The sequence below is a fragment of the Giraffa tippelskirchi genome, chromosome 4, assembly GCF_054371585.1.
Source record: "Giraffa tippelskirchi isolate mGirTip1 chromosome 4, T2T-mGirTip1v1.2.pri, whole genome shotgun sequence".
NCBI lineage: Eukaryota > Metazoa > Chordata > Mammalia > Artiodactyla > Giraffidae > Giraffa > Giraffa tippelskirchi.
This window is the reverse complement of record NC_137278.1, coordinates 124,426,281-124,443,350: the sequence shown is the minus strand read 5'-3', so window position 1 is coordinate 124,443,350 and position 17,070 is coordinate 124,426,281. Positions and strand designations below refer to the sequence as shown.

Sequence of the window (17,070 nt, the reverse complement as noted above, 5' to 3'; positions counted from 1 at the left end):
AATGCGGAAATGAAGGCCTAGTGAGGAGAAGAGTTGTAACAACTATTATCATTTGTACAGGACTTCATGGTCTACAAAGTACTCTCATGTCCATTTCTTTATTTAAGATAAAATGACTTTCCCGAGGTTTCAATGTGCTTTAGAGAGAGTGGACCTCCTTCTATCCCAGTCTGGGCTTCTCTCCTGCACTTTGCTATTATTATGAACAACGCAATAATCTGACATCTTATAATACTCACAAAAACAAAAAAAGAAGCCACACAGAAAACAAATCAGGAGATACCTTCAGGGTGTGGAACTCATAGTCCCTGAAGTCTGTAATCTTCAAAGAGGACAGGCAGTCTTCCAGATCATATATATGCTTGTGCTTGTCTTTGCCCTGCTAAGAGATTGTAAGAACAGGATTTTCAAACTTGAATTCTTTTAATGATACACCTCTGGCAGCCTCAGCATCTTTGTTTCACGGTCCCACATACAGGAGATCAGGCTGTGCATTTTGTTTATGAACTACTAACAGGTGAAAAGCCATTTCTGAGCCAGAGTCTGACCCACAGGAGTTCAGAATATCAGACATGGAGGAGAAAGGCTGGTGAAGATGGCTGAGCCAAACTTCTCATTTTACTAATTAAAAAAAAAAGCCAGAGCCATAAAAGCAGAACAGCCGTATAGCAATTAGATGGATTTCTGTCTAGTGTGCACTCTGCAAAAGTTATTCCTTCACAGTCTAACTTTTCTGTTGGACTTTATCATCAGAAGGGGCCCTGGAGATCCTAGTTCAACCCCTCATGTAGCAGATGACTAAATAAAGTCCAGAGTATTAAAGGAACTTCCCAATACAGTAATTCTCAGCTGCAGAATACTAGGATATGCTAGAAACTCTAGTTTCCTTAGAGTGGAACACCTACTTATCTTTGTTATAATTTTTATTTTAAATAATATTAGTTAAAAGAATCAGGTTCAAAGGTAATATATGGTAGCTGTAGAAAACTTGAGAAACAAAACCACAAAGAAAATCAAAGTTACCTGTAATTTCCACTGGCTCTCCCCACCCCCAGGTAATTATTGAAAACATTTTTCTTATTGTATTTATAATTAATTTTTAATGGTATCACATTCATATATCTTTTTGAAACTTACTCTATTGTGACTTTTTAATTTTTATGACTCATTCACTATTCTCTTGCAACATCATGAATTACTCATTTTAAGAGTTAATTTTACCTTTAGAGAGAGGAAGAAGCTAAACCAGGAAGAAACTATCAAGTAACAATGCAAGGCTTTCTAAAGTCAACTTGGCTGCCTTTCAAATGAATGTTTATCACAGACAACATTTTAACTTGCTGTATTGCTTCAGGGTGAATGATGCTGCTGTGGATCTAAGTGGTTTGGTGGACATCATTCAACTTTAGGTAAAGGAGCCAGAGAAGGAAGGCTTATCTGCTATTGTGGGGATGTAGCTCCCTGTGTGTTGGAAAGGCAACCCTGTAATAATTTCAAAAAGTGCTAAAGGGCCATGGCTGAATTCTCTGCTAGGGTTATGGCACCAAAAGAAGAAACTTATTAGAGACTTATTAACTTCATAGTAGCCGAGAAATCTTGCAGCTGGTTGGGGACCTCCTACAGCAATTGGGACATGTGCCTTTTGTTGATGTCTGAAACCACAGTGACTGCATGTTGTGGAAATTAAAAATCAGCAGTCAGTTGGAAAATAAGGAAGTTGAGGCAATGGAAGACGGATTGGACATGGGGAAAGTGGGCGCCAGCCCTCTACTTTGAAGAACACTCACTGTGGCTTTCTAAGGATCTGACCAACCTCCCGACAAAAATGCTTGGTGGATATGATAGTGAGAAAGGAAGGGACAGTCCTCTCAAAGGAAACATTAACTCTTTAGAGTTACAGACCCATTGCTGGAAGCTGTGCTCCTTCCGCTATGGTGGCATTGGCTTCTGGTGGAGAGGCACTGAGAAGATGTTAAGGGTATTTGAGAGAATATAGAAGATAAAGAAAACAAGTCAAGGTTAATTCTCAGGGCTCGAATTTAATAACTAAGAGGTGGGGGGACTTTCAAGATGGTGGAGGAATAAGATGGGGAGATCAACTTCCTTCCCACAAATACATCAAAAATACATCTGCCTGTGGATCAACTCATAAAGAATACATTTTGAATGCTGGTAGAAGACCCTTGACTTCCAAAAAGGCAGGCCAATCTTCTCAGAATGAGGGAGGGAAAAAGATAAAGATTAAAAAAAAAAAAAAAAAGATTTTGGGATGGGGACCAGCACCCTGGGGAGGGAGCTGTGAAGGAGGAAAAGTTCCAGCACATTCAGAAACCCCCTCACGGGTGAGGACAAGGGGGTTTTGGAACCTCAGAGGGGAACAAAGCAACAGGCGCTCAGAAGGCTAAACAGAGAGAATTCACCACAGAGTTCGTTGCCAAACAGCACTTCCCAGCTGAGAAGTGGCTTGCACTCATGCCCACTGCTGTGAGTCGGGGCTGGGTGCTCAGGCTTCAGGAGCAGGACCCCAGGAGGAGCACCAGTGTTGACTGCTCTGAAGATATTCTGAGAAGGCTGGTAGGACACAGCTGAGGGAGTCCAGGGAAAAGACTGAGTCTCTCAGAGAGGCAAGAGATCGTTGCAGCAGGGAGCCTCTAACTCCCTGCGTTGGAGGATCGCAGGAACTCACCTTCAAAAATGCCATAGGTGGGATGAGCAACAGCTGTGAATTGCGCAACCCCAGAGGGAGATATATACAGAAGAACTGTATAAAAAAGGTCTTAATGACACAGATAACCATGATGGTGTAATCACTCCCTTACAGCCAGATATCTTAGAGTGTGAAGTCAAATGGGCCTTAGGAGGCATTACTACGAACAAAGACAGTGGAGGTGATGGATTGTAGAAAAAGCAAAGGGAATTTCAAAACAACATCTACTTCTGCTTCCTTGACTATGCTATAGCCTTTGGTTGTGTAGATTACAACAAACCATGGAAAAGTCTTAGAGATGGAAATACCAGACCATCTAATCTGCCTCCTGAGAAACTTGTATGCAGGAGAGGATGCAACAGTTAGAACTGGACATGGTTATTTAGCTTATAAGAAGAGTACATCATGCAAAATCCCAGGCTGGATGAAGCTCAAGCTGGAATAAAGACTGCTGGGAGAAATATCAACAACCTCAGATATGTAGATGATACCACTCTAATGGCAGAAACTGAAGACAAACTCAAGAACCTCTTGATGAGGGTGAAAGAGGCGAGTGAAAAACTGGCTTGAAATTCAACATGCAAAAAAACTAAGATAATGGCATCCAGTCCCATCACTTCATGGCAAATAGATGAGGAAACAATGGAAACAGTGACAGATGGGGCTTGGGCTCCAAAATTACTGCAGATGGTGACTGCAACAATGAAATTAAAACACGCTTGCTCCTTGGAAGAAAAGCTATGACAAATCTAGACAGCATATTCAAAAGCAGAGACATCACTTGGCTGACACAAGTCCATATGGTCAAAGCTACGGTTTTTCTAGTACTCATATATGGATGTGAGAGTTGGACCATAAAGAAGGCTGAGCACCCAAGAATTGATGCTTTTGAACTGTGGTGTTGGAGAAGACACTTGAGAGTCCCTTGGACTGCAAGGAGATCCAACCAGTCAATCCTACAGAAAATCAACCCTGAATATTCATTGGAAGGACTGAGGCTGAAGCTCCAATACTTTGGCTACCTGATGTGAAAAGCCGTCTCACTGGAAAAGACCCTGATGCTGGGAAAGATTGAGGGCGAGAAGGGGGTGACAGAGGATGATATGGTTAGATGGGATTACCGACTCAATGAACGTGAGTTTATGCAAACTTTGGGAGACAGTGAAGGACAGGGAAGCCTTGTATGCTGCAGTTAATGGGGTGGCAAAGAGTCGGATACAACTTAGTGACTGAACAAGTGATAGATATGCCTGGCCAAAGCCACCACCTAAGCCAGTGAGCACCAGTGGCAGAACTAGATGCAACTGCAGTTTATGATCCCAGAGTGGGGAATGCAAGCCAATTGGCCACTGCCAACGCCAAGGAGAAGGCCTGAGGCAGGGGACAAAATACCGCCGCTGCGGTCCCAACTGTAGAGGTAGCAGCTGTCATCAGGCTGTGAGCCGGCACAGGTTACAACCCATACTTTCCTGGGAGCCTATGCAACTTAGCTCTACCGAGAGACACAGGACCCAGGGCAAATCCCTCTGGGAGAGTGCACGACCCACCTCAGACTGTGGAAACTTGCCATAGGCCTTGGCTGCAGCAGGCACTCCCCACCTGAGGCTTCCAAAGACCTTCTTCCCAGCCTGACTGAGCAAGTGAGTCTTAATGAGCTGCTACTTCTGTCCCCGCTGGTCTGGGTGGGAAAGACACTTGAGGGTGGCCCACAAACAGAGCTGGGCCCCAAACCAAAGTGGAGCACCAGGGGCTGTGTGAATAAAGAAGAGGAGGGGAATTCACTCCTGTAGCCATTGGAGAAGGAAATGGCAACCCACTCCAGTGTTCTTGCCTGGAGAATCCCAGCGACGGGGGAGTCTGGTGGGCTGCCGTCCATGGGGTCGCACAGAGTCGGACATGACTGAAGCGACTTAGCAGCAGCAGCAGCCATAGGTGCAGCAGATTAAATCTCTGCAATTAGCCTGAGACTCTGGACTTTGGGGGCAACTGTGGATTTGGGGAGCAAGTACAAGCGAGAGTAAGGCCAGATCTGAGTCTGAACTGACCCCACAGCATCCACAGCAGGTTCAGAGACTTTCCCAGAAATACTGGAGGACTTTCTGAGTAGGCAGACTGTCTGGTGCACACTGTGTGGACAGGACAATGGAGCACTCAGGAGGACATTCTTCTCATACCACTCTCTCCTTGTGTATTGTTGTAATGCTGTTCTTATTCCTTTACTTTTTACTTTTTAACTTATTCTTTCCTTTTTAAAAAGCATCTTATTTTTAAATAAACTTACTTTACTTTTTTCCTATTTTTACAGTACTCTTTAGTTATACTGCATTTTCCCCCATATTTTTGATTTTGTCTTTTTGCTAGTCTAGATTTTAGTATTCATTTTCATTTATGGGTTTGTTTATTGGCATGACTGCTCTCTTTGTTTTTGATTCCTGTTTTTATTCCTTTTTTTCTATTTTCTCTCTTCTCTTTACAAGTCTGTGAGTTTCTTTGGGTGTTCTTGGTTGGTGAGTGTTGCTTGCACCAACTGGCTTGGAGTTTTGTCTTCTGTATGGCCTGTGAAGTCTTGGTGCTACAGTAAGAGGTCATGCTTGAATCTCCAAGTTGGGAGACCCGAGTCAGGACTTTGGACCACGAGAGAATCCCCAACTCCATGAGACATTATTTGGCAAGAGTTCTCCCAAAGGCCTTTATCTTAACACTAAGACCAGGTCCCACTCAAAAGCCAGTAAGCTCCAGTGCCAGACGCCTCATGTCAACCCTTCAGCAAAATAGGAACATAACCCTGCCCATTAGCAGACAGGCTGCTGAAAGCCACATCAAGCCCAAAGACACCCTAAACACACTGCTGGACAAAACATTGCCCTTCAGAGAGACAAGAGTCAGTTCCATCCACCAGATCATAGGTATAAGTCCCCTCAATCAGGAAACCTTCACAAGGCACTGGTCCAATACCACGCACTGGGGGCAGGTTCCACAAATAGGCACTATGACCTTCCAGCCTGCAGAAAGGAGACTCCAAACACAGTAAATTACATAAAATAAAAAGACAGAGAAACATGTAGCACATGAAGGAACATGGTAAAAACCCACAAGACCAAACAAATGAAGAGGAAATAGGCAGTCTACCTGAAAAAGAATTCAGAGTAATGATAGTAAAGATGACCCAAAATCGTGAAAATAAAATGGAGGCACAGATAAACAGAATGAAGGCATGGATCAAGAAGATATAATAAATGTTTAACAAGGACCTTCAATGAGAAGAACAATAAGAAAGTCTTCCTAAGGGAACAATGCAAAGAAAGAGGGGAAAACAATAGAATGGGAAAGACTAGAGATCTCCTCAAGAAATTAGAGATACCAAGGAACATTTCATTCAAAGATGGGAACAATAAAGGACAGAAATGGGATGGAACTAACAGAAGCAGAAGATATTAAGAAGAAGGGCCAAGAATACACAGAAGAAACACACAAAAAAGGTCTTAATGACCCAGATAACCACAATGTGTGGTCACTCACTTAGAGCAGACATCCTAGAGTGTGAAGTGAAGTAGGCTTTAGGAAGCTGTACTAGAAACAAAGCTAGTGGAGGTAATCGAATTCCAGCTGAGTTATTTAAAATGCTAAAAGATGATGCTATTAAAGTGCTACACTCAATATGCCAGCAAATTTGGAAAACTCAGCAGTGGCCATAGGGCTGGAAAAGGTCAGTGTTCATTTCAATTCCAAAGAAGTACAATGTCAAAGAATGCTCAAACTACCACACAATTGCACTCACCTCACATGCTAGTAAAGTAATGCTCAAAATTCTCCAAGCCAGGCTTCAGCAATATGTGAACCGTAAACTTCCAAATGTTCAAGCTGGTTTTAGAAAAGGCAGAGGAACCAGAGATCAAATTGCCAACATCTGATGGATCATCGAAAAAGCAAGAGAGTTCCAGAAAAATATCTATTTCTGCTTTATTGACTATGCCAAAGCCTTTGACTGTGTGGATCACAACAAACTGAGGACAATTCTGAAAGAGATGGGCATACCAGACCACCTGACCTGCCTCCTGAGAAACCTGTATGCAGGTCAGGAAGCAACAGTTAGAACTGGACATGGAACAACAGACTGGTTCCAAATAGGAAAAGGAGTACGTCAAGGTTGTATATTGTCACCCTGCTTATTTAACTTATATGCAGAGTACATCATGAGAAATGCTGGGCTGGAGGAAGCACAAACTGGAATCAAGATTGCTGGGAGAAATATCAATAACCTCAGATATGCAGATGACACTACCCTAATAAGCAAAAAGAGAAGAGGAACTCAAGAACCCCTTGATGAAAGTGAGAGTGAAAAAGCTGGCTTAAAACTCAACATTCAAAAAATGAAGATCATGGCATCCTGTCCCATCACTTCATGGCAAATAGATGGGGAAACAATGAAAGCAGTGACAGACTTTATTTTCTTGGGCTCCAAAATCATTGCAGATGGTGACTGCAACCATAAATTAAAAGATGTTTGCTCCTTGGAAGGAAAGCTATGACAAATCTAGACAGCATATTAAAAATCAGAGACATGACTTTTCCAACCAAGATTGGTATGGTCAAAGCTATGGTTTTTCCAATAATCATGTATGAATGTGAGAGTTGGACCATAAAGAAGGCTGAGTGATGAAGAATTGAAGCTTTTGAACTGTGGTGTTGGAGAAGACTCTTGAGAGCCCCTTGGACTGCAACAAGTCCATGCTAAAAGAAATCAGTCCTGAATATTCATGGAAGGACTGATGCTGAAGCTGAAACTCCAATACTTTGCCACCTGATGGGAAGAACTGACTCATTAAAAAAGACCCTGATGCTGGGAAAGATTGAAGGCAGGAGGAGAAGGGAACAGCAGAGGATGAGATGGTTGGATGACATCACTGACTCAATGGACATGAGTTTAAGCAAGCTCTGGGAGATGGTGAAAGACAGGGAAGCCTGGCCTGCTGCAGTCCATGGGGTCACAAAGAGTCAGACACGGCTGAGCAAATGAACAACAACAGAAGAAAAAGAGGAAAACAAAAGGTCTGAGAAAATATTTGAGGAGACTATAGCTGAAAACTTCCCTAACATGGGAAAGAAAGTAGCCATCCAAGTCCAGGAAGTCTACAGAGTCCCACACAGAATGAACTCAAAAAGAAATATGTTAAGACATATTAATCAAACTAATGATAGTTAAACACAAAAAATATTAAAAGCAGCAAGGTGAAAGCAAAAAATAACATATAAGGGGATCCCCATAAGGCTAACAGCTGATCTTGCAACAGAAATTCTGCAGGTCATAAGGGAATGGCAGGATATACTGAAAACGATGAAAGGAAAAAACTTACAACCAAGATTACTGTATCCAGCAAGGATCTCATTCAGTTTTGAAGGAAAAATGAAAAGCTTTACAGATAAGCAAAAGTTAAGAGAATTCAGCACCACCAAATTAGCTTTACAACAAATCTTAAAAGAGTTCCTCTTGACAGGAAACAAAAGAGAAACAAAAAGCCTATAAAAACAAACCCCAAACAGAAAAGTAAAAGGTAACAGGATCATACATATCAATAATTACCTTAAACGAAAATGGACTAAATGCTTCAACCAAAAGATACAGACTGGCTGAATGGATACAAAAACTAGACCCCTATATATTCTGTCTACAAGGGACCCACTTTAGACCTAGGGACACATACAGACTGAAAGTGAGGGACTGGAAAAAGGTATTCCATGCAAAGAGAAATAGAAAGAAAGAGGGAGTAGCAATACTCATATCAGATAAAATAGACTTCAAAATAAAGACCATTACAAGAGATAAGAAGGATACTACATAATGATCAAGGGATCAATTGAATAAGACACAAAAATTATAAATATATATGCACCCAACATAGGAGCACCTCAATACATAAGGCAAATGCTAACAATTATTAAAGGGGAAATTGACAGTAACACAATAATAGTGGGGGACTTAAACACTCCACTCACACCAATGAACAGATCATCCAGAGAGAAAATTAATAAGGAAACACAAGCTTTAAGTGATATATTGGACCAGTTGAACATAATTGCTATCTACAGGGCATTTTAATCCAAAACAGTAGATTTCACTTTTTTCCCAAGTACACATGGAACATTCTCCAGGATAGATCACATCTTGGGTCATAAATACAAGCCTTGGTAAATTTAAAAAAACTGGAATCATTTAAAGCATCTTTTCTGACCACAATGCTGTAAGGCTGTGTTTATCAACTACAGGGGAAAAAAACAAACTGAAAAACACAAACACATGGAGGCTAAATAATATGCTTTTGAATAACCAAGAGGTCACCGAAGAAATCAAAGAGGAATGACAAAGTGAAAACATGACAACTCAAAACCTGCGGGATGCAGTAAAAGCAATGCTAAGTAGGAAGTTTACAGCAATACAAGCCTACCTCAAGAAACAAGACAAACACACCAAATAAACAATGTAATCTTACACCTAAAGCAACTACAAAAAGAACAACCCGCCCCCAAAGTTAGTAGAAGGAAAGAAAGATTTCTAGAAACACATGACAATGAAAACATGATAACCCCAAACACATGGGATGCAGTAAAAGCAGTGCTAAGAGGGGAGTTTACAGCAATACAAGCCTACCTCAAGAAACAAGAGAAACACCAAAAAAAAACAAAACTAATCTTACAGCTAAAGCAACTAGAAAGAGAACAAAGCTCCCAAAGTTAGTCGAAGGAAAGAAATCATAAAGATCAGAGCAGAAATAAATGAAAAAGAAATGAAAGAGACAACAGCAAAGATCAGTAAAACTAAAAGCTGGTTCTTTGAGAAGACAAAAATAATCGACAAACTATCAGCCAGGCTCATCAGGAAAAAAAGAAGACTCAAATCAATAAAACTGGAAATAAAAAAGGAGAAGTTACAACAGACAATACAAAGACACAAAGGATCATAAGAGCAACTGTATGCCAATAAAATGGACAACCTGGTAGAAATGGACAAATTCTTAGAAAAGTATAATTTAACAAAACTAGGCCAGGAAGAAATAGAAAATATGAACATATCAATCACAAGCATGGAAATAGAAATGGTAATCAAAAATTTTTCAACAAACAAAAGCCCAGGACCAGATGGCTTCACAGGTGAATTCTACCAAAAGTTTAGAGAAGAGGTAACACCTATCTTGCTCAAACTCTTCCAGAAAATTGCAGAGGAAGGAAGATTCCCAAACTCATTCTATGAGGCCACCTTTACCCTCATACCAAAACCAGACAACAATAACACAAAAAAAGAAAATTATATGCCAATATCACTGGTGAACACAGATGCAAAAATCCTCAACAAAATTCTAACAAACAGAATCCAACAACACATTAAAAGGATCACACATCATGATCAAGTGGGCTTTACCCCAGAGATGCAAGGATTCTTCAACATATGCAAATCAATCAATGTGATACACCATATTAACAAACTGAAAGATAAAAACCATATGATCATCTCAATAGATGCAGACAAAGCTTTCGATAAAATTCAACACTTTTTATCATTCAAAATTCAAAAATTCAAAATTTTTATCGTTTATGATAAACCTCTCCAGAAAGTAGGCACAAAAGGAATGTACCTCAACATAATAAAGGCCATATACAACAAACCCACAGAAAACGTTATTCTCAGTGGTGAAAAACTGAAAGCATTAACTCTAAGAACAGGAACAAGACAAGGGTGCCCTCTCTAACCATTACTATTCAACATAGTTTTGGAAGTCCTAGCCACAGCAATCAAAGAAAAGGAAAGAAAAGGAATGCAGACTGGAAAAGAAAAAGTAAAACTCTCACTGTTTTCAGATAACATGATACTATACATAGAAAGCCCTAAAGATGCCGTGAGAAAATTATTAGAGCTAATCAATGAATATAGTAAAGCTGCAGGATATAAAATTAATACACAGAAATCCTTTGCATTCCTATACACTAATGATGAAAATTCAGAAAGAGAAATTAAGGAAACAAGCCCATTCAACATTATAACAAAAAGAATAAAATATCTAGGAATAAACCTATCTAAAGAGACAAGAGATCTCTATTGCAGAGAACTATAATACACTGATGAAAGAAATTAAACATGACACAGATGGAGAGATACACTATGCTCTTGGGAGTGGAAGAATCAATATTGTAAAAATGACTATACTATCCAAAGCAATGTACAGATTCAATGTAATCATTCTGAAACTACCAATGGTATTTTTTACAGAACTAGAACAATAAATTTCAGTCTGTAAGGAATCATGAAAGACCCTGAATAGCTAAAGCAATCTTGAGAAAGAAAAAATAGAACTAGAGGAATCAATCTTCCTGGCTTCACACTATACTATGAAGCTACAGTCATCAAGACAGTATGGTACTGGCACAAAAACAGAAATATAGACCAATGGAACAAGATAGACAGCCCAGAGATAAACCCATGCACCTATGGGCAACTTATCTTTGATTAAAGAGGCCAAGAATATATAATGGGGCGAAGATAGACTCTTCAGTAAGTGGTGCTGGGAAGACTGGACAGATATATGTAAAAGAATGAAAATAGAACACTTTCTAACACCTTACACAAAAATAAACTGAAAATGGATTAAGGACTTAAATGTAAGGCCAGAAACTATAAAGCTCTTAGAGGAAAACACAGGCAGTACACTCTTTGACATAAATCACAGCAAGATTCTCTTTGACCTACCTCCTAGAGTAATGGAAAAAAACCAAAAACAAACAAATGGAACCTAATGAAACTTAAAAGCTTTTGCACAGCAAGGGAAACAATAGACAATATTAAAAGACAACCCTCAAGATGAGAGAAGGAAATGGCAACCCACTCCAGTAATCTTGTCTGGGAAATCCCACAGACAGAAGAGCCTGGCAGGCTATGATCAATGGTGTCACCAAGATTCGGACATGACTGAGCACTAGAGAACTCAGAATGGGAGAAAATAATAGTATATGAAACAACTGACAAAGGATTAATCGCCAAAATATATAAGCAGCTCATACACTGCAATATCAGGAAAAAAAAACAGCCCAATCAAAAATAGTCAGAAGACCTTAACAGACATTTCTCCAAAGAAGACATACAGATGGCCAATAAGCACATGAAGACACTGAGTATCACTATTTACTAGAGAAATGCAAATCAAAACTACAGTGATGTACCACCTCACACCAATCAGAATGGCCATCATCTAAAAGTCTACAAACAATAAATGCTAGAAAGGATGTGCAAGAAAAGGGAACCCTCTTGCACTGTTGGTGGGAAAGTAAATTGATACAGCCACTATATGTAACAGTATGGGAGATTTCATATTGACATATGGAGAACAGCATAGAAATTTCTTAAAAAACTAGGAATAAAACTACCATATGACCCAGCAATCCCACTACTGGGCATATACTCTGAGAAAACCATAACTGAAAAAAACACATGTACCGCAAAGTTCATAGCAGCACTATTTATAATAGGTAGGGCAGAGAAGCAACCTAGATGTCCACTGACAGATGAATGGATAAAGAAGATGTGGTACATATACACAATGGAATATTACTCAGTCATAAAAAGGAAACAAATTTGAGTCAGTTCTAGTAAGATGGATGAACCTAGAGCCTGTTATACAGAGTGAAGTCAGAAAGAGAAAAAAAATATCGTATATTAACACATACACATGGAATCTAGAAAAATGGTATTGATGAACCTATTGGCAGGGAAGAATGGAGATGCAGATATAGATAACTGACTTGTGGACACAGTGGGGGAAGGAGAGAGTGGAACAAATGGAGAAAGCAGCTCAGACATATATACACTACCATGTTTAAAATAGGTATCTGCTATACAACATAGGTAACCCAGCCAGACGGTCCATGATGATCTAGAGAGGTGGGATCAGGGGAGGGGAGGGAGGCTCAAGAGGGAGGAGGTATATGCACAATTATGGCTGATTAGTGTTGTACTACAGAAACCATCACAACATCGTAAAGCAATTTTCCTCCAATTAAAAAATAACTAAGAGGTGGGTGGAATGAAAGTTTGTCGTAGACACTGGTGATATGGAACTGGAATAAACTGGAATATAGTCAGCCCTCAGTATCCTAGGGGGACTGGTTCCAGGACCTCTGCAGATACCAAAATGCACAGATGCTAAAAGTCCCTTATATAAAATGTATTTTCATATAGTCTACACACATCCTCTCATATACTTTAAACCATCTCTAAAGAGAAAGTCGCTCAGTCGTGTCTGACTCTTTCTGACCCCATGGACTATAGAGTCCATGGAATTCTCCAGGCCAGAATACTGGAGTGAGTAGCCTTTCCCTTCTCCAGGGGATCTTCCCAACCCAGGGATCAAACCCAGGTCTCCCGCATTGCAGGCAGAGTCTTTACCAACCGAGCTATAAGGGAAGTCCACTAGACTACTTACACCTAACACAATGTAAATAGTATGTATACTGTTGTTGCTGCATGGCAAATTCAAGTTTTGCAGGCAGATTCTTTACCAACCGAGGTATAAGGGAAGTCCACTAGACTACTTACACCTAACACAATGTAAATAGTATGTATACTGTTGTTGCTGCATGGCAAATTCAAGTTTTGCTTTTTGGAAATTTCTGGAATATTTTTTCAAATATTTTTCATTTGCAGTTGGTTGAATTCAAGGATACAGAACCTACAGATACAGAGGGTTGACTGTATGTGAATATGTGGATTTTCTAGTGGTTGACTTGAATTGGTGAGGAGAGACAACGTCTTTGAGAGCTGTGATGAGAAGAGGGGAGGAGTGCCCAGGTCTGGTTATGGACCCCACAGTTGGAGCAGCAGTTCGGTATGGGGGGTAAAACAGATTCAGAGCTGTACTGCCTGGGGCTGCTGAGACATATCCCCTCTGTCACTTATGAGCTGTGTGATCTCAGGCAAGCTATTCAAACCTCTCTGAACCCCAATTTCCCCATTTGCAAAATGAGGATAATAATGTTATCTACCTTGTTGGTTTGAGAATTAATGAGCTAATATATGTAAATTATGAAATACCTAAACAGGAATATGTAAACAGAAACACTACCTGATAATATGGTAAAAATTATATATGTGCTTGCTTTTATTACAAATGTTGCTACTGATGGTTGGGAAGAAAGGAAGGACAGAAGAAAGGAAGGTAATGAAAGGAAATATCTGTGATAGATTGGGGAAATACATTACAATATGGTAGTGTGTGATATTGATGTGGATTATCATTTATATAGATATGAATTGCTCAATAGGCTAAAAAGGCTAAAAAGATGGAGGAGTAGACACTAATTTTTAAGGAGACCAGATATTGTTTCCCTTTAAAAGTGGGCCTTTAAGAAATGAATTTCCCTCTATTACTGATGAAGAACATTTGCTGAAACATTTTGTCATTTCACTGATTGTTCTTTGTATATCTCTACCTCTGCCTACCCACCTCCAACACTGTGCAAGCCATTTATCTAATATTTTTCCAATTTACATGTCAGTCTGACCTTTTCAATTGTAAGCTGAGAATAAGCATCTTGGCATCTTACATACCTCGTCCAGCATTTGGCACATACAGTTATCCAATACATGTGGAACAAATTACTTTATGGGAAAAAAACAGATGGATCATAAAAACTTGTAGGTATATCCCTTCCTTAGGTAAGACTTCCCTTCTAAAAGCACAATCTAGCTTCCTGCTCTGGAGCAGCCCTCAGGAGAGCTGATGGGAGATGCCCCTTCCTCTCATCTTAGACAAGGAAATGGCAACCCACTCCAGAATCCTTGCCCTGAGAATCCTATAGACAGAGGAGCCTGGTGGGCTACAGTCCATGGGGTCGCAAAAAGTCAGACATGACTGCATGCATGCTGTGACCCCAGACCTGACTGACAACTGACTCTGCTTCCATTTAAATAAGTAAGGATCCCAGGAGAGGCGGCACCACAGGCCCTGCCTCAGATCTGCCAGGAAAACAGTCATATCATGTCCCTAAAGAGGGGCAAAATGAGAATGACTGGTGAGCAACAGCCCTGGTGACAAATTAGTTTTACTAATAGTTTATGATTTTCAACTTGTGATATTTAGACTATGTCCCTATGGACTGAACGTTTCTGTTCCCCTAAAATTCATATATTTAAAGCCTAAACCCCTCAGTGGTATTTGCAGGTTAAACTGTTGGGAGGCAATTAGGTTTGGATGAGGTCATGAGGGTAGGGCCCTCAGGATGACATTAGTATCCTTATAAGAAGAGGAAGAGACACCAGAGCGCTCTCTGCACATGTGAAGACACGGTAGAGCAGGCCATCTGGAAGCCAGGAAAAGAACTCTCACCAGAACCTAACCATGTGGCACTCTGATCTGAGACTTCCCAGCCTCCAGAGATGTGAGAAATAAATATCAGCAGTTTCAGCCACCTGGCCTGTGGTACTTTACAGCGGTCCAAAGTGACTAAGACACTCACACCAACTTTTTCCCCTTGAAATTCACTCATATACTTGATTATGAGAACAAGTAGTGTTCCAAACCCTGGTTACAAATAATACTCTCAAAAATATGGCCACTACTGATTTTTTGCAGATGCTCCCAGTGCTGGGATACACTTCAGATGCATTATTTATTTGTCACAACCACCCTATGAGGCTGGTACTATTACCATCTGCTTTTTTTTTTTCTTTCTTAAACAGAGAAGGACTTGGAGCTGAGGGAAATGAATTCATTTGGCCAAGGTCACAGAGCAGTAAGTGGAGCAGCTGGGACTGAAATCTCAGAGAGCCTTTAATTTAGCTAGGGTACTTAAAAAAAATATCAAGGTATGTGCATCCATAGAACCTCCAAGGTAGATGTCAACAATTGATGGTAAACTGATTGGAGAGGCCACGTGAGATTTTTTGTGTTTTTTAACACAAAGAGGTGCAGTAACTACTCATAAGGCCCTCCTGGCGCTGCTGGCTGTGGTGCGTAGGTGTTGTGGGGTGAACACAGTCAGTTCCTCTCCTTCCTCCTCACTCCAGGAGTGAGGAACCCTCCTTCCCTCTGTCCTCAGCATGTCAGCAGGGAAGGTTTCACTGTGGCCAGCTCATGTCCTAGGCAGGAAAGAATCAGGCACCACTGATTTTCAATTTATAACTCTTCAATAATTGAGGGCACCAGGAATTAAAGAAAATCCACTAGGATTAATCCAACTAGCTTTCCCAGAAATAGAATGTATCTGTGGAATCTGTTTCTGTAATATCTCATTAATTTTTCAATGTTCCCAATATGCTCGACACTGACTGCAAACTGGGGCATACGCTTGCGCAAGTTTTCTCCATCAAGTGAGCTGTGTCAAGCTATAAATTTGGAGCTGTAAGGCATCACAATATTAGGACTGCTTTGTTTTCTTGCAGAGCTAACTAACCACCGGCAATTAGCACTGTATCACTGTACCAAGTGGCATCATTTGGCAAGTCCTGTATCCACCACTACAAATGTGATGATATAATTTAAACTTCATGTGCCATCTGCTGTCACAAGAAGATAAAGTATAATGAAGAGGCTTTTCAGACATTCCTCCATTTCCCAGCTACTGGAGGCTTAATTAAAACAAAAACGACAATTGCTCAACACTCACCACTCCTCTCTTGGAGAAAGGCCATCTTGGCTTTTTGGATTCTGGTGGGTGAAGAAATTAGAGAAGATATGTTAGTACTTTGAGGAACTAGTGACAGATCAAAGCAGTGCATTACAAAACCCACTTTTCCAAAGGAGCCAAACAGAATTTTTCCTGCTTTAATTCTCCTTGTCTTGAGAATGCACAGAACGAATATATATATTTATGCAGTTCAGTGAATGAAACAATGTTGCAACTGAAAGGCTGGTGTTCTATTGTTACCTTCTGGTGATACTGTCCTGTTTCAGCCTCTTTTCCCCCTACCACACAAGGAGAAATCTATAAAATGCAATAAAATGCTGCATAATTAATTTTAGACAGAGTTATATAGGACTTTGGGGCTGAAAGGGCTTCATTTTAACACTGGAAACCACCCTAGCATATAATCCCCAGGTGTGGATGAGTGCAGACTCCTGAAATAGGGGGACATCAACATATCACCAATCTTTAGATCAGGGGCTTATTGTCTTTACTGGATATCATCCACATAGTCTTTAGGAGTTGCCTCAAATTGAGAAGTCATTCAGTAACACATTCTTTTGATGATCGAGAAGTAAAGAGATTAGATTGTGGATTCTTGATTTTTATGTCATTTTCATTAATTTTTAATGCAACCCAGAAAAAAGCTGTGAATCATCTCTCAGGTTTAGGTGAGATGTTCTGATAATTCCACACAC

At 40.3% G+C, this 17,070-nt stretch overlaps 1 protein-coding gene across 7 annotated transcripts in view; it reads right to left on the bottom strand.

Moving 5' to 3' along the window:
* The window catches only part of PLEKHG7 (pleckstrin homology and RhoGEF domain containing G7), an 86,090-nt gene that overhangs the window by 50,493 nt on the left and 18,527 nt on the right, over nt 1-17,070 (bottom strand). For 4 of the 7 annotated variants that reach the window (XR_014082547.1, XR_014082549.1, XM_081592126.1 and 1 more), the window contains exons 4-5: nt 16,355-16,395; nt 284-382 (exon numbers count right to left, since the gene is read on the bottom strand). Coding sequence is in view for 2 of the 7 variants with exons in the window: in XM_081592126.1 (XP_081448252.1) it covers nt 284-382; nt 16,355-16,395 (140 nt within the window). In the remaining 5 variants the exon portion in view is untranslated. The remainder of the gene's footprint in view (nt 1-283; nt 383-16,354; nt 16,396-17,070) is intronic. The other 3 variants (XM_081592125.1, XM_081592128.1, XM_081592129.1) reach the window with 1 other exon arrangement.